Consider the following 18025-nt stretch of genomic DNA (forward strand, 5'->3'; position numbering starts at 1 on the left):
CAGCCCCATGTAGTGGAAGAGCCACTGGCCTGCAAGTAGTTATTAATCTGCCACAAACAAGCTGCATGGCTGAGGGCGAGTCGCTGCCCATGGAGGTCCCCACTTCCCGGTCTGTTGGGTTTTGGTGTCAGACGTGCTGTGATTTGTCTGAGCCCTATTCCTTTGTCGTGTGTCCTCTTTAGATTGAATGCTCCAGTATCTCCGACTACTCAGAGAAGATCATTAAGGCCAACCACTTGGACAACAGTAAGAAGGACCTCCGTGTGTTTTCCCAGGGAGGGAGGAGGTGAAGGGACTTGTGCTTTCTTGTTTGGGTGGCATAGACCGGCAGGAGAGGGAGGGGCACAGCACAGCGACTGCTGCAGGCGGAGCCCAGCTAGCTGCCCACAGGGGTCTGAGGTTCCCATCTGTGCCATGTCTACCACGAGCTCAGCTTCTGGGGAGGGGAGCTCGGTCTGTGGCTATTAGCTGCCGTCCCCCCGCTTGGTGCAGCTGGAGGCTTCCTGCTGACGTTCGCAAAAGGGCAGCTGTTCCTTCTCCCCCTCTTCCTTTGCCACAACCCTCACCCTGCCTTTCCCTGGCAGCCAGCCATTGGCACCCCAGCAGACCCTGGGCGCTGCCTGTGGGGAGACATGGTCCCCTACTGCCCAAAGGCCCTGGGGGTTGGGGGAGCCTCGGCAATAAGGTTGCCCTTGGGGGCAGGACCTTCTTCAGGCTGGATTCTGAATAGAAAGAGCGGTGCCTTTCCTGCCTCCCCTTTCTTCCCCTGTGTTCCAACATCCCAGCGGGGCCCATGCTGGGGAATGCTAAGGGATCGTGTAATGTAAGAACCGAGGAGTGGCCCTTGACTTTGGCCACATGGAGGCTATTGTGTTATCAACAAGAAAAGACTCAATGTCAGGGTGGGGACCAAGGTCCAGCTGGGGCAGGTTCAGGAGAGACCGTGAAGGAGGCTCTGAATCAGTCTTCTCACTGTGATGGGGCACAGAAAATGGAACTGCAGCTGCAGGAGGATGTGGGGCCGAGGAAAGGAGTTGCTTTTTTAGAGATAGGAGATAGGAAAGTGCATGTATATGATTCCATTGTCCAGTGGAGACAGAAAAATTAGAGATGCCGGAAAAGTAGGTCCAGGAGCAATGCCCCTGAGAAGGTGAGAAGCAAGGGGTCCAGCAGGCAGTGGAGGGGGGGGGGCTGGCCTTCGTCTGGAGTAGGGACTGTTTAACCCCAGGAACTGACAGGCAGTGGAGCATGCAGGTCCAGATGGAGGTGGGCTGCTGGTGGAAGGCCTCCGGCTTGCTGCTTCCATTTTCTCAACAAAGGATGAGACAGTCACTGGCAGGGATGAAGGGCAGGAGAGGGAATGGATGGTCTTTCAGGGGCAGAGGAAAGCAAACAGTTGAGGCCAGTGAGGATCCTTGGGGAGCTGGCAGCACTTGGAGTGAGTGACACAGACACACAGTGGGGCTCCGGTCTCCCGCTGTGTGGTTTTGCACTTATGGTGCCCCACAGTGAGAGTGGGTGGGGAGGAGGGCCACCCGGGTGGGGCTGTGCTGGGAGGACACAAAAGGGGAGTGGGGCCAGGGGCTGGTGGTGGTAATGACTGTGGACTCTAAGCTGGGTGAGGAGGGGTGACCAGAGCAGAGGTGGGAAAGGCTAGGGCAATGGTGGGTAACATGGGGGTCCAGGAGCTGGGGTCCAGAGGCCTCCTCGAGGTTGAGTCAGGCAGATGTTGGTCTTGTATCCAGCCTCTCTCTGTTCTCTGGCCTTGTATCCAGCCTCTCTCTGTTCTCTCAGGGGAGCCAGATCTCTGCTGTACATGCCTCAGAAAAGTACCTGACCTGGGCAGAGGTGACTTAAGATGGAAAAAGAAATGCTTTCTCTGAGAGGACGACACAGCCTGGCATCCCTGAGTTCTCATCTCATCTCCCCTGCCCAGCTCTGTGCAGTAGGGAAACAGTTTCCCCATCTAACAGATGTGGAAGCTGAGGTTCAGAGACGCGGGGTAGAGCCTTGGTCCTGAGTCTTGCTCCTGAAGTGTATCTGCACTGATGTGCTGGCGGAAGGCCTCCGGCAAGCGGGGTGCTTGCCAGTCAGTCCTGAAGATGAAAAGGAACTCCTCTTGGCCAGGGAGGGAGGTTCAAACAGATGTGGAATCCGATTTCCTCCTGGGGCTCGCTCGAGTCTCTTCCGGGGCCCTGGGGTCCTTCAGAGACACTCAGGCCCTGCCCTGCCTCTGAACAGGGCTTTCCTGGCCAGCGCTTCCTGCCCGGCCCTAACTTTTCTTCTGTCTCTGGCTGCCAGCCAGCCCCTGGGCTCTGGACCCGCAGCCTCCCTGGCTCCCCTCCCTCCTCTGCCTTGCAGGGAGCGGCCACTGCCCCACAGCCACTGGGAGCAGAGCGGGGACAGAGGAGGATGTACCTGCAGCAGCTGAGCAGTCCCTGCCCTTTAGGAGGAGGGCAGCCTGGCTCCGGAGGCTTGCCAGGAAAAAGAGTCCCACGCAGCCCCCAAGCCTGCCATGCCCCTCTCTCCCCTCTCCTGATTTGGATTCCTGTAATTTTTAATTCCCCTTTCCATCCTTGGCCTTCCTTTTTCTAAGTTTTTTTTTAACCTTTGAAACATTCCTACTTACAGAAAAAATGCAAATATAGCTGCTTTTTTTTTCTTTGAGACATTTGAGAGTAAGTTGTTGTCGTGATCCCCCATCATCCATGAATACATGCATGTGCATCTTCTACAAGGGCATTTTCCCACGTAGCCACATTGTAACCGCTTGCTTCAGGAGATTAACATCAGTAGGTCATCATCATCTACTGCTCAGGGCTGGTCACGTTTTGCCAGTGGCTGTGACAGTGTCCTTCATGGTGAAAGGATGCTGTTGCCAACCACATGGTGTGTTTGGTTTCATGTGTTAGTTTCCTTCAAGACTTTCCCTCAACTTCCGTGGTCTTGATGCTCGAAGGTCAGAGGGCAGCATTCTGTAGGGGAGCCCTCAGTTTGGAGACGTGTGATGCTTCCGCACCGTGGGCCTCAGGTCATGCATTCGGCAGGAGTGCCGCCGGCGTGGGGCTGGATCCCCTCACTGTGTACTCCGGGCGGTGTGCGGTTTGATCTGTCCTGTTAATCACAGCATTGGTTTAAGATGATGTCTGCTAGCTTCTCCACAGTAAAGCTGCCCTTTCCCCTCTGTAATTAGTAAGATTTTCTGAGAGAGGTAACTTGAAACCACATAAATATTTCATTCTTCATCAATTTCCTATTTCATTCAATGGGTTATGTCTGTTATCATCAGTACTTACTTTGATATGCAGATTGTCCCTAATTTGATGGTTGGATTCCCTTCAAGCTGGTTTCTGCATCCTTCTGATGGGCCTCCTTCACTTTTTGTGAGCTTTCTTAGTTTCTGGCACCCATGTTCCAGGCTCATCTTGTACTTTGCATGTCTCTGTTCTAGAATCAGCCATTTCTCCAGAGTCTCTGAATTCATTTAATGGACCACGGCATTTAGAAACGAGGCCCTGGTTTGATTTAGGGTGTTGAGGCTCCCAGGGATCAGGTGAAAGAACTAGAGAATGTGTGTGTGTGTGTGTGTGTGTGTGTGTGTGTGTGTGTGTGTGTGTACACACATGCATTACATAACATCCAGAAATGCATTCTGTCTGTACTTATTGCCAAGTGTGAATTCATGTGGTGACTCCACTTCTCATTCAGCATGGTGACTTGTCTCTGTTTTTCCCTTTTCCATGTTCCGATGTTTCCTTTCTCTCACAATCAGAAACCTGGTTGCCATTATTGTTAATATGTTGACTGTGGGATCAATCCCCCCTCCCTCTCTGTAAACAATCTCCCATGGTCACCACCTCCCGCCCCCTCAGGCTTCACCCTCCCTCACCAGGCGGCCCCGCCGACAGGGTGCCCCCTTACCCAACTCAGGCTCTGATGCGCTATGCTGTTGCCCTGCTGCTCTAGCCCCAGCACCACACCGCACACAGGACCACGGGAGCACCCACACCCACCCCTCCTGGGGCAGTTCGAGCATCAAGTTTGCTCAGCTCTACCCGATGGGTCTGCAACGGAATCGGCTCATGCTCCTCACCTTGATGGCTCACGCTTGACTCTGTGCTGCTGAGGCAAAGGTCCACGGGTGACAAGCCGTTGCCTCAAGGGAACAGGCATGCCCATGCCTCCTACCTGTTCCTACCCTCACACACCGCACCCAGGAGGAAGGCACTCCAGGCTCAGGGGCCTTTTTAAGGCAAATTTGTCTTCATTTCTTCCTCCTGGGCAGCACCAGGTGGGGGGAGCGATGCACCGCCCGGGACGCTGTATGCCACACCAGCTCACGCAGCCTTGGCGTGTGTACTAGAAAGAGGACAGCTTGACGGCACGGGTGCTTCCATGGAAATGCTTTTGAAATGCTGCAACAGCCAATTGGTGGGTCTCAGGAGTGTAGGTGTAGAGACATAAATAACAACACAGATCATAAAATCCCTGCCACCTAGAAACAATCATTCTCCCTCCCTCTCCACCTCCACACGGCTCTTTGGGATGGATTTCCTCACATGTAGATGCGCACCTCCACCAGGCCACCTGCAGTGGACATGTGGCCTGCACACGGCTCCTTCCACATGCATGGCCACACACGTGCTCAGGGACTCCTCTGTGACTTAAGCACTGACAACTATTATTTCCTTCTTTCCCTGCCAAGGAAGCTAATGGGCTGCCGAGAGGCTTAAAAAGGTAGATTCATTGGTGAAAGGTGGCACAGAAGCTCAGGGATTGGTATTTTTATAGTTCCAGAACCAAAAAAATTCTAACCCATAACTTCTCAGAACACTGAAGGACAAAAGTGTATCCCTCTTTTCTCTTGTTTGATCTGTGCTCATCCTAAAACATAAATGTCACTGAGGGCAGAAGTCCGAGCATAGCATGACACAGCAGAATGGCAGCTGACAGGTGCTTTCTGCCACGTCATGGTGGGGAGGGCTTTGTCAAACCCTTTCTCCTTTCCGAGCTACTGCTTGCTGCCCATAGAGGAGAGAGGTCCATGTACAGCTTTCAGGGTTACTGGGGGATTAGAAAGAATGCTTGTAAAATGCCTAATTTGGGGCCTCCCACAGAACAGGTGATCTGTAAGTATTAACTATGGGTCCTGTCAGGCTTCATGTTCTGCATGATGCCCCTTCTTGGCCTCATGCTCCAAGCCTTTTATAGCTATGAAACTTGAACTCTGTGCATTATTCCTCTGTGCTCTGTGGGCATCCAGTCCTGGGCTGGTTGCCCTGGTGGAGACCCTGCCACCAGCCACTGGGGAGCTGGGATTGTTAGCCAGCACTTCTTCCTTCCTGGGGTGGAGGGCGGGTGGGCAGGGTGGGGAGCTCTGCCTCCCTGCGGGCTTACCAGTGCTTTCTTTCCTGTGGGGCCAGACAAGGGGAGGGAACCCCCTCCCTCTTCACATGGCAGCCTTCTCTCTAATGTTCAGGCAATACACCCCCAGCTCCTTCATCCTTACCTCTGATCGGGGTCACGTGTCCTCTGGCACAGTTCTGTGTCCCTCTCACTCTTGGAGAATTCATGCTAAGAAGTAAACCCAGCCATGCAACTGGAGAGATCCAGAAGCTATACTTGTAACAATGTGGCTCCAGTTTCCATTAGCACTTATGGAAATTGGCACGTCACCCTGGCCCTGAGCTGGAATCTCTCCCTGTCCATAGCTGAGCTCTGTCTATGTTACTGCCAAGCTATAGTTCCTAGCCTCTATCTGGTCTGTGGGTGTTTTGAATCCAAACTGAGGGTCACACTTTTTATTCATATCAAACTTCATGACATTAGATTTAATCTATCCTTACAATTACTAAGAGCATTGCTCTTCTGGTTCATGGCTGTCCACTTGGTGTTACCCAAATACTTGATAGGTGCCCTGTGGTGGGGACAGAAGCTCCTGTGGGCTGATCTGAGCCCAGCTCTTGACCTGCACCTTTAATACAGCCAGGCGGCCAGTAACAGATCCATGCATCTCCACCATCTTCTCCATGAGGACGCTTTGGGGAGGCAAGACCTCATCAAAGGCCCTGTTGAAGTCCTCACATAGCACCTGGAGAAGAGTATGGCTTTGGGACCAGACTTCCTGGTTGCACCAGATTAGCTTGTGATCTTGGACACCTTACTTTCTGTGCTTCAGTTTCCTCATCTGTGAAATGGGAAGAATAGCAGTACGTTCCTCAGAGGGTCATGGCGAGGGTCACATACTTGCTGCATGTCAATCCGTGGTATGCTGGAGGGGCTTCTACAGCTCCTGAGAGCTGATGGTTAAGTTCTCAGTAAATTTGTGCAACGGATGAAGTCACTTTGGTGGCTCGAAATTGGCCATGTTGGTAATATTTACACCACAGAAATTAATAATGATACAAATCAGGGCTTCCTTCTCCTGGAAAGCCAGTTGTTAAGAATCTACCAGCTCACTACTGTGTAAAATGCAGCGGTGTCCCACGGGCATCAAGCAGCCAATAAATGTTAGCTATTGTAATCATTACTTCATTTATTAACTTGACTAATAACCCTGTCAAAAGGAGAAATGAGATTAATCAGACATAATTGATTTTAATGAGCCTGTACTAGTGACTCCTGGCAATTGGTACTTCATTTCCTAATCATTCCTGAAGCAGCCCATTAAGAATCTAGGACTGGGCAGGGGGTCAAGGGCACAGGCAAGATGTTTGTTTGCTCTCAGGAAGCTTACAGTCCCATGGAGAGGACAGACATAGAGCAAGTGGACAGAAGGCATCTCAACAGAGTCACAAACTGTGACAGCTCCCAGGAAGAGACACCACGGAGCAGTTAAGAAAATGGGGCGGTCGCAGGGGCACACTGCAGCCGGCGCACCCCGCCTTGCCAGGGCTGATGCGCTTCCCTTCTGACCCTGCCCGGGTGACATCACACCGGGCTGGAATCGGCCATGGCGGGGCTCTTCACACCACAGACACCAGCAAACACTCCCAATCAGGGATTTTTTCACTCCGGGAGCCGGTTGTTAAGCCTGGAAGAGCACAGCCCTGGAAGCGAGGAAAGTCTACTGAGTAGAGAGAGGGTAGTGAAGCTGTGACCGGAGGAAGGGGAACTGGCAAGCTCGGGGGAGTGGAGAGGAGGTGTTCCCACAGACTGCCTGCGCGGGCTCCCCGGGTGGGGGCACCTCCTGCCTGCCCCATGGGAGTGCTTTCTGAATGACGGTGATGCCCTGCGCCTGGGGGAGGTTTGTGGCCTCCTCTATTTCCACTGATTTCAACAGCTCTGTCCATCACGCTCCCCTTCCACCTGTCTGCCTTGGCTGGCCCCACACGCCCCACGCTCATCTGCCGGTGGCCTGGGGTTTGGGCACATGCCCAGCTGTGCCATTCTGGGGGCTTTAAGTGGTGGGCAATAAACTGGTGTGGTTTGGAGTACCCGGGCATTAGTCCAGCCATTGCAGGGGGAGGAGACATGCCAAGCAGGATCTCTGGCCAGAGAAGGGCTCTTACCAAAGCTGGCAGGACTTCAGAGCTCAGCTAAGCAGACTGGGCCCTCGGCTCTCAGGAGAGCCAGGGCCAGCTGGAACATGAAGCCAGGCAGCCTGTGCACCGGGGGCAAGGCAGAAGCTCAAAGTCTGTGTTCTCAGGGAAACAGGGATTTGGGAATGAAAGGGGTGCCACACTGAAGCTTCTGCTCTGCTGAGGCTGCACAGCACCCCGGGCCTGTCCGTGCTGCTCCAGTTATGGGCTCTGTTCTCAGGGCGTATTCCAAGTGCCAGCAGGTGCTGAAGGGAAGGGGGTGGCTGGCCCTTTCTCCCAGCTGCACTGACTCAGGCTGGGTCTGACCTTGTGAGAGAGGCTGGTCTGGGCATCCTGACCCAGAACGAGGAGAGGGTGGGAGGCCAGGGAAGGGCTGCCTCAGGGCAGTTGATGGACCCCTGCTCACCCCGGCTGTTCACACAGCTCTACCCCTTCTCCCCCTGCTGACCAGCCTGACCAGCCTCCAGGCGAGGGCTGGGCTAGTCCCTGGCCTCCTCTGATTTCTCTTCTCCCATGATTCTGAGTGGTTGCTTGATGTCCACAACAATCCCATGAGGTAGGTAAGTCAGACACTGTATCCCTTTGTAGATGAAGGAAAGGAATCTCAGGGAAACTGGTGATGTGTGCCAATCCACACAACCTGGCTAGGTTTTGACTGCACCCTTCGACTTCTCTAAACCCCAGTCCTCTCGTTAGACAGATGGAACAAAACCAGCCACACAGGCTTCTGTGAGGGTTGCTGAGATAATATATGTGACATCACTCTGCAAGCTGCTGCTCACATGCCAGGCATTTTGCCATCATAATCAGGACTAGCTTGAAGATCTTTTGCCTTTGAACCCAATACCCTTTTCTCAAAATTGCTTATTCATCCATCCATTCATTCAGCGATGGTTTGTGAGTGTTTGTGAGCAGTCAGGTGGTCTGCTAGAAATAGAAAGAGGAAATAGACAACTAAGGAGGAGATTCTAGGCTCAAGGTCAGGTCCCCAGAAGGGATGTGGCTGCCAGCGTGGGCGCCCCCAAAATAGGTATGTGAGCAACAGGACAAGGGAGCCGAGAGGTAACGCTGAAGTGGAGGGCTCCAGTGCCCCATGCTGTGCCCCCTGTCTGCATAGTCATGACCTTCACACCCACTGTTTTGTGGGACAGGATGCGCCCTAGCACTGTGAGGAGTCTAAAGTGGGGAGACCGCTGACATCAGGCTCTGTGCGGGCAGCTGGCCCTGGTGGGCGCACTGATGTGTCAGAACAGAAAGTCGACCCAGTGACCGTGAATCACAATGACTAAATCTCTGTAATAACTGCTCAAAATGAAAAAGAAAAAAAATACTACTAAAAACACCCCCCCAAGAAATCTGGATGTCTGATTTGCAAACTTGAAGTTACAGAGGAAATCTCCCAAATTACAATTTATTGCTCCCTGTTGCATGCTATGTTATGATTAATCATTCCAAAACTTACAAGCCAGGGTCCTGTCACAGTTATTCGAACAAACTTTCCATCAACCTTACGGAAAATAAACACAGCTATGGAGAGGGCCTCTAATGCAACCTTGAGTTGACACAGATTTGGTGCCGTGGGGTCCACCTGGGGGGTGGCATTCTGCAGCCCACAGTGCTCAGAACCTTAATACCAGTGGCTAAGATCCCCTGGAAAAGGCTCAACATGGAGGAAGGACACCTGAAGCTTTGCCTGCCCACACAGTGCTTTGAGCCAACTCTGCCTTTCACTGGCCGATGGCCCCCAATCAGTTGCTGTAAAGCTCACCACAAGAGGTAGCATTTTGCAGATCTGATTCTTTCTCTATGTCAGCTGTCTCTCTGCCAATAAACTTTGCAGAATGCCTTATACATGTTTGATACATATTTGAACAATCAAGCCATTTTGGCCCTGTAAAGGATCTTAAGGACTTTCAAGTTCAGTCCTCTTCCTCCCGCTGCCCCCCACACCATAAGGAAATTGGGCCCCAAAGGGGAAGAACTGTTTGATCAAGGTTAGTTGTCAACTGAAACCAAAATGTAAGTCATCTGCCTCTAGGACCTCAGCATAAGGTTGTGAAGGTTGGGCACTGCACAAAAGCACCTGGGCAAAGGGAAGGGAGGGGTCTGAAATCCCCTTCCCAGCTGGACTGAAAGGTGGCTTACCTTTTCCCTTTCACAAAAGGGCCCATTTGCTCACCAAGCCGCATCTGCTCTGAGAAATGCTTGGATGCACAAGGGTAAGTCAACAGAGGTCTACAGTGTTGAGTGTTTTATAGAGTTAATTGATTTCTGCCCTTTTGCAGCAGAAATAGTGTGATGTTTGCTGTTCTGTGACCTGCTGTATGTGTGTATATATGCCTGTAGGTACCAACCAACCTATCACCTGTTGTATGTGTGTTGATCAGGCTACGGCCATCAGTGGGTGAGGGGGCGAGTGTGGAGAACAGGGGCGCATTCACTCACTCAGCGGGCACCCAAGGAACATTCTGTACCCAGCTGTCAGGCTAGGCTGTAAGTGCTCATCCATCTCTGCTCCTTACAGTCCTTCTGAGTCCTGTCCATGGAGTCATCATGGGTGAGCCTTGTTCTAGGCTCCCAGGGGGGAGGTTGTGGGGCAAGAACATCAGAAAGGAGATATCTTCCTGAGCTACAGGGAGGCCATGCTCTAATGCAGGAGGAGGAACTGAGCCAGAGCCCCACAGACGCCTGCAGATGTTAGCCCTCAAAAAATGTATGAGGAGGAAAGGAAGGAAGGCCACCATGAGGGTATGATGAGAAGTAAACAAGTCAGACAGAGAAAAACAGATACCACATGGTTTCAGTTATCTGTGGAATCTAAAACGCAAAGCAAACAAACAAAACCCAGACTCAGATACAGAGAATAAAGTGGTGGTTACCAGAGGGAAGCGGGTCAGGGCTGGGGGTGAATAGGGTGAAGGGGATCGAGAGGTACAAACTTCCATTTATAAAATAAGTAAGTCAGGGGAAAATGCAATGTACTGCTTGGGGAATACCGTCAATAACATTGTATCGACTTTGTATGGTGACAGATGGTAACTACACTTCTTGGGGTGACAAGTTAGCCATGTATACAACATGTCTAATTACTACCTTGTGCACAAGACACTAATGCAATGTGGTATATAAAAAAAAATTTACAAAAGTAAGACAACCCAGGTTTTGCATGCAAATAGTTAGACAGGTGGATCAGGCATATACTAGTCAATTCTTTTTCAGAGTAAGAAATATAATTAGGTACTCTAGTTGCATTTTCAAAAATCCCTTACACTGTCCCCTTGTGAATTCTCTTGGCTCATCCTGGGCCCTGCTTTTCCTTGAGTTCCTCCCGCTGGTGTCTCGGAGCCCCCAGAGAAGCTGAGCTTTGGCACCTAAGCCTCCTTCTGCTTCCAAACCTTTTGGAGAGACTAGCCCCCCGTGCTCTTCCCTCTTAGCATCGGGGCTTGGGGACAGGAACCAGGAAGGCCACCCAAGTCTGGGCCTCCCTCTACTGTGATCAGGGCCAATAGTCAGTGACCTGTGTGCTCTTTGTCTGTTAGGAGCCTCCAATCCAAATTAATTTTCTCAAAACTCAGATTCAGGGCAGATGCAGGTTTGCCATATGTTTATTTTTTTTAAACTCCTAAGTACAGGCCATTATTCAGTTTTCCCAGCAAGCGCAGTCATCATGTGATTTTTCAGAACATGGTGCAGAAAGAGCTCCAGAGCAGAGGAAATGTTCAGATGGAGCCGGCCAACCAATACATCACCCTGTTAATTTCACAGTGGCATCTAAGATAGCTTTTGCTATGATCTTTACAGCAATGGATGCAAAGAGAGACACCACAATTATGTGTATATGTCAAATGATACAAAAAAAAAAAAAGAAAAAGAAAAACCACAACCCAACAGTTTCTCTTGTCACAGAGGGATGGGAAGGTCTCAGAAGTGACTCCGAGCAGAGGCCACTTAGAGCAGGAGCTTTATCCAGGTCCTAATCCCCTTTACCTCTCCATCAGCTGGCGACAGGAGCAATGCCAAGTGAGGGCTGCCTTCTGTGGAGCCCTGGCTGAGAGCCTGGCACTTCACGTGTGTTATCTCATTGGTACAGCCACCCGCTAAGTTGATACGACTTTTCCTGGGTATTCTCTGGGGAACTGGAGTTTGGTTAGGTACAGTAACTTGTGGGAAGTCATAAAGGTAATAATGAGAAGATCTGACACCTAAACTGAGGTTTCTGAGCCCATGATCTTGTCAAAACAAGAAGTTGCCTTCCTCATGAACCCACTGGGGGGTGAGCACCTGCTGGGGGATGTGCACCCACTGAGGGTTGGGCCCTGGCTGTGAACAGATACAAGAACCATAGAGGGGGGCGTCCCTGCCCTTCGGATTAGAATCATCCTGGTAGCCTAACATGGGGTGGGGACCAGGATGAGAGTGTCAGCATCATAGCATACTTGACCTGGTCTCTTTCCACAGCATCATTTAGCCTCTCTGAGCCTCGGCTTCCTTAGTTCTCGATGAAAATAATCATGATGTGCCTACTGCATAGGGTTGTTGGGGAGATTACAGGATATGGTACATTTCATGGGCTTAGCAGAGTGCCAGGCACATAGTTACTGCTCCATACATTTTAGGGGGAAACAGGCAAGCACTTTTCAATTCTCTTAGCATAACTAGGTTGGTGAAGGGTGAGGAATGTCACATCCTAAGAGCGGGATCGGAACAGAGCTGAAACCTGTAGGCGCGGCCCTGATGTGGGTGCTCATGGTTCCTGGCTAGGGTGCCTGCAAAGCATGGCCTTGGGTTCCTATTTTGCAGTCATCACCATATTTAAGGGCAAAGTGGAGGAGGTGGAGCTGCCTGTGGAGAAGGTGGATATCATCATCAGTGAGTGGATGGGCTACTGTCTGTTCTATGAGTCAATGCTCAACACAGTGATCTTTGCCAGGGACAAGTGGCTGGTGAGTGTCCTGCATGCTGTCCCCTCATTGGTCTGCTGACCGTCATGCTGTTCTACCCCTGACCTACAGCCTAGAAAGAATATGAGGACTCCAGAGAGGACTTGGGCTAGAAGGTCACCCCTGCCAAGCCCCTCTCTTTAAACCAAATTTGTTTCAGGGGGCCTAATGATCAAACTGGGGTCCAATGTCCAAACTGGGGTCACAGTGTTCTTCTGCAGGCCTAACCTTGGCCTGTTTGGCCATAACTGATACTCATTCTCTGTTGTCAAGACAGAAGACTATTCTGGACAAGAAGTATTTAGGACTTGCATGGCTGCCAGAGAGTTGAGTGTGCTTCTGACCTTGGCTTCTGCAAGCTAAAGGGCCATAATGTCTTCTCTGTTCCTCATTGGACTTAGCCTTGCCCACTTCATATGTTTCACTGATTCTACCCAGGCCCCTCAAATTCTTCCTACTGCAAAATGAAAGTTGAGCATTGCCACCCTAACCCTAACCCTGACCAAAGTGACAGTCCGTTGAATGAAAAATGCTAGTAAGGAGGTGCCTGTTTGGTGACTTACTCTATGTGCAATTCAAAATGTGATGTCTTTGTCAGGTGAATAGATTACGAGACCCATTTCCCCACCATTCATCAACAGAAACCTGGAGGGCTTATGTTTCCAGACCGGGCAGCTTTGTACGTGGTAGCGATTGAAGACAGACAGTACAAGGACTTCAAAATCCACTGTAAGTCGTCTTTCGATGCTCTGTTGGGTTTTTTGTTTGTTTTTCTTTGTGTGATTCCTTTTTTGCATTTCAGTGGGCTTGAGGTGAGCAGCTGGTCTCATCCACACTGCTGCTGTGCCTGTGTAGCAGTTTACCTTGACCCCTTTTGGATTATTCTCTCTAAATGTTTTTCTCTAGTCCCAAGGGTGGAAGGTCTACAGACAGCAAACAAGCAATATGGCTGCTATAAGGTACATGTTCTGGATGAGCAAATAATGCATTGTGAGTAGAAAAATGAATTGCAGCAGCCGAAACTGAGTTTTTGCAGAGAACCTGAGTTTTTTTCCCAAGAATAGCAGGCTGTCAGGGCTCAGTTACCCCAAAAGTCCACCACAAGGGTTAGAGAAAGCAGATCCCCAGCCAGGCCAATCATTCTGAGTTCGACCATTCCATGCCACACACTTATCAAAATGACATAGATTCTCCTTCAGTTTAAGTAAAATATGTACCATTCTCTGAGCTCTTTTGGGGCCTGGATGACAGTGGGTGAGGAGAAGTGCAGACCGCTTGCACATGTGTATCAGGAACTGTGCCCAAATCTGTATTCATAATGCTTTAGCAGCTGAAAACATGTCCCTTAGGAAAAAAGCAAAAAGCAACAAACAAAAGTCTTTCCATGTTTCATCTGGTCCAAAAGGGCTGTTTTTTTCCTATTTAATTTAAAGGGTAACATTCTCAGTGACACAAGTGTGGTCCTCAACAAGATTATGTCAAATATGTTTTCAGAAGGTTAGAAATGGCCATGTCCCTTCAGCTAGAACTAAATACAACAGAGGAGCATAGAGCCCCTCACACATGCAAGCATGCATATGACTGGCCCAAAGCATGAGGGAGAAGCTCCCAATAGTCCAATGGGCCCAGATCTTGGGCCCCTGCCCCCGCCGTGGTCAGGCCCCTGGCACAATTACTGTGGAGCCGGCCACAGATGCACCAGATGAGTGAACACCCTTGCCTGTGAGGCTGAGATTCAGTAGTTCAACAAATTGCTGATCCTTTGATTTCACACAATTGCCACCTGATGTTACTGCAGCTAATAATACCTCAGCTGGATTGTGCTACGGAATGTGTGTACATGTGTGTGTTCACACCCTTCTGTAATTAAACATCAAAGCATGGAGTTACGTGGTTCTTGTGAGCAAGCCTGACTGCCAGAGTTTGCTGGCCTCCAGCGGCTCCGAATCTAGGACAGATGTGCTCTCATGGTAGATTGCAGAACAACTCAACAGTAAATATTGATCAAATGCACGTATAAATAGGACATATTTTTCCCCTGGAGCTGCATTATAATGCTGCTTTTGGAGTTCTTGCTGTGTAACTGTACTGAGTAGTACAGTTTTGAGAGAACCTTCAGGCACATTCTTCATTCCTAAACTAAGCACACTTAAATATGTATTAAGCTCCACGACCCTGGGCAAAACTCTAAGGACTTCCTCATGATTTAAAAGCAAACATGCCTTACCGTCTTCCCTTTCCTGGATTGCATTTGGGAACCTCTGCCATATGCACATTGTAATGAGCCAGCTGGGGCTGGAGAGGACTGGGCAGCCCCGAGAGGCCCTAGGAGGGCAGCTGCGGCTACACAGGTGCTAGTCCAGGACTAGAGATCATGTGATTTAATTTTGCACTTCCCACTGCAATTTTCATAGCTTCTGGGAAAGAAAGAAAATTAGAAGTGAGCCCCATTTCTTCCTGGTGGAATGTGTGTCTTGGAATCTCTGTCAAGCCCCACAAAACAAAAACCAAAAATCAAACTAAACATTTTTAATTGATTTAAAATACTTAGTTTTCTATTTAAATGGCTTTTTTTTTAAAAAATGATCTGTTTTTGTATTCAGTAAAGGAAGCAAGCCCATTTAGAAATCTGTTTCCAATAAACAGAGATTTTGGTTACTCTGAGTTCTAAATCAAAAGTAAAGCATAAAGGAAGGTTGCTTTATGATTGCTAGGGAAACAATTGCAATTGGCGCAAACTGCAGTTGGCGCAAGAGCCAGCTAAAAAAGAAACATCTTAAAGTGGGGCAGGAAAGTGAAACATGCCCAGCCCCTTTCAGGAAGTGAATTGTTAGGCAAGCATCTTCTGCCTCTCCCTTCCCCACCCCTTTGTTCCCCTCCCCTCCCCTCTCCTCTCCAGCAATCATTTAAAAAAATTTCTACTATGGAGGAAGTTTACAGAATCTCAAAACTGGGAGGAAACTTGGTAGATATTCTATTTGATTTCTTATGCAACACACGGGTCTCACCCAATACATGAATCTATAACCTGCTGAGAATCAGAGGGATGGGCACCTGCTCCCTCACTGCTGAGATGGAAAGGAAGGCCTCCTATGGAGTCTGCGGTGCCTGCAGCCGGAGGGCTGAGGGGCAGGGCCTCTGGGGGCTCCGTTGTTGTCTCCTCCACCTCCATTCCCACCTCCCTGAGTTCTAGTCTCTGGCCCCAGCCTACTTTATACAAGGAGTTGACGTTGTTCCTAAAATGCGTGGAACTGTTGTAAACACCTCCCCTCCTGTCCAGAGGAGAAACTGTAAGCGGCACCTGGCGGCACTTGTTTTATTTCCTCTGCCTGCATTCTGAGGCAACCCCTCAGCCCCAGCAGAGGAGCTCACACTGCAGGGGCCAGGGGACGGAGGGGGATGGCCCTGTAGCTCTCTCCGGTGCGATGTAAAGTTTGTTCTCTAGTGCTTCGTGTTTCTTTTACTCGACTACTTTGGAGATTTTCTCTTTATTTTGATATTCATTAGTTTGACTCTGAAATGTCTAGGTGCATTTTTCTTTGTATCTATATTGCTTGGATTCTATAGGATTCTTGGATCTGTGGGCTGATGATTTCATTAGTTTGGGAAAATTTCCAGCCATTATCTCTACTTACATTTTTTTCTGCCTGGTTCTCTTTCTTTCCTCTTTCTGGGACTCCAATTACATATGTGGTGGATATTGTTTGATAATGTCCCACAGATCTTGGATGTGCTTTATTTTGCTCTTCTATTTTTTTCTTTGTGTTTAAGTCTGGATGATTTTTATTGACCTATTTTCAAGTTATTCAGTATTTTCTCTGATGTATACATTCTGCTAATAAGTTCATTGAGAGAATTCTTCATTTTCAATATTTTGATTTCAATTTCTAGCATCTCCACTGGCTCTTCTTTATAGTTTCTGTTCCACCAATGAAATTCTCTACCTGTTCACGCGTGTTTTTCCATTAAATTCTTTAACATATTTATTATAGTCTCTATAGGATAATTTCAACATCTGAACTCTCTCTATGTTTGGGTCTATGGACTGTTTTTTCTTTTGGTGATGAGTCATATGTTTTTCCCTTTTCCTATGTCTTGTAATTGTTTATTAATGCTGGACATTGTAAGTAAAAGAACAGTGGAGACAGATGAATAATATTTGTGCCAAGGAAAGAGCATGTCTTTTCCTCTGGCGGGCTAATGAAGTGGAGATTTGAGTCGATCTAGTCTGTAGTTATGGTAGGTCAGGTGGTGCTTTAGGTACATTCATTGCAGCATAGTACAGTCCTTTTTGGGAGCTTGTTTTAATCCATAAATAAAAGTTCATAGGTCCCTTTGATGTTATTTTTTAAATTGCCATAAAATTAATAGCAATATTTCTTGGTAGCCCATGGCCCTCACCCCACATTAACTCATTCAATAGATATGGCAGGATTACAACAAAAAAAATTAATCTGCTTAATTTGAATTGTCTCTCACCCTTGCTGCACTTACGTTAAAGAAGCTAGTGGGAAATGAATTGTCAGCAGAAAGGAGAGAAAAAAATTTAATGTCTTGGGTGATCTCTCTCCTAAATAATGAAGGTAGGGTAGTCTAGCTGGGGAGAGAAGACGTGAATTAACCCCTATTAACATAGGTAAATACCAGGCATTGTGAAGCAGTATAGAAATTAAGTATTTGTGAATGCATTTCAATTAAAAAAGCATTATCTGTGGGCCTGTACGTGCCAGATGATGTGCTATACGGGTGCTGAGGATACAGAAGGAGAAGTCCCATGGATGGGTGTAGTTGCAAAAGGTTTTGCAAAGGCCATGGGATGTTAAGCTCACCATTTGAGGCCTGGAAGGGACTTTAAAGATCATCTGGTGCAAAGGTTTCCATACTCTGGTTGGAATTGTATATATAGATTTGTAAAATTACAGCTTCCTGGATCCCAAATCTGGGGATCATGATTCAATAGGTCTGGTGGGCCTAGGAATCTGTATTTTTAAAGGTGTCCCAGATGATTCTAGAACTCAGAAACACTGGACCAAACTCCTCACTTTACAAATAAGCCCAGAAAAGGGGATTGATCACATGGTCACACAGCTCAGAGGGTGACAAGACATATCTCAAACCACGTAATGATAACAACTACATATCAACTGCTTTTGATGTGCCAGACACTGTCTTATGCACCTTATGTATATGATTACATTTAATCATCATAACGACCCTATGAGTAGCCATAATTATCATCCTCTCCATTTTAAAGAAGAAGAAACCAACCTTTTGAGAAGTTATATTCTTATGAAGGTTACAGAACAAATAAATGGCAGAGCCCAGATCTGAACTTCAAAGTTCAGGCCTTTAAACACTACACACACAGACTCTCTCGGGTATCTGCCCAACACCTGCACTGAACCTTAACTTAAGTAGGGCCGAGAGACAGAAAGATCAGGAGCATGGCTGCAGGGCTCTTAAAGCAGGATTTCATCTGAAGGCATGAGTATCATTGTGCATGTTAATCTGGAGAGAGGATGGGCAGCTCTTTCCAGACCCAGA

The 18025-nt window shown here is 48.8% G+C and overlaps 1 protein-coding gene across 3 annotated transcripts in view; it reads left to right on the top strand.

Moving 5' to 3' along the window:
• The window catches only part of PRMT8 (protein arginine methyltransferase 8), a 98905-nt gene that overhangs the window by 63526 nt on the left and 17354 nt on the right, over positions 1-18025 (top strand). For all 3 annotated transcript variants that reach the window (XM_036908372.2, XM_036908362.2, XM_036908377.2), the window contains 3 exons: positions 183-246; positions 12342-12484; positions 13123-13210. In XM_036908372.2, the coding sequence (XP_036764267.1) occupies positions 183-246; positions 12342-12484; positions 13123-13210 (295 nt within the window). The remainder of the gene's footprint in view (positions 1-182; positions 247-12341; positions 12485-13122; positions 13211-18025) is intronic.

The sequence above is a fragment of the Manis pentadactyla genome, chromosome 14, assembly GCF_030020395.1.
Source record: "Manis pentadactyla isolate mManPen7 chromosome 14, mManPen7.hap1, whole genome shotgun sequence".
In the NCBI taxonomy this organism is placed as follows: domain Eukaryota; kingdom Metazoa; phylum Chordata; class Mammalia; order Pholidota; family Manidae; genus Manis; species Manis pentadactyla.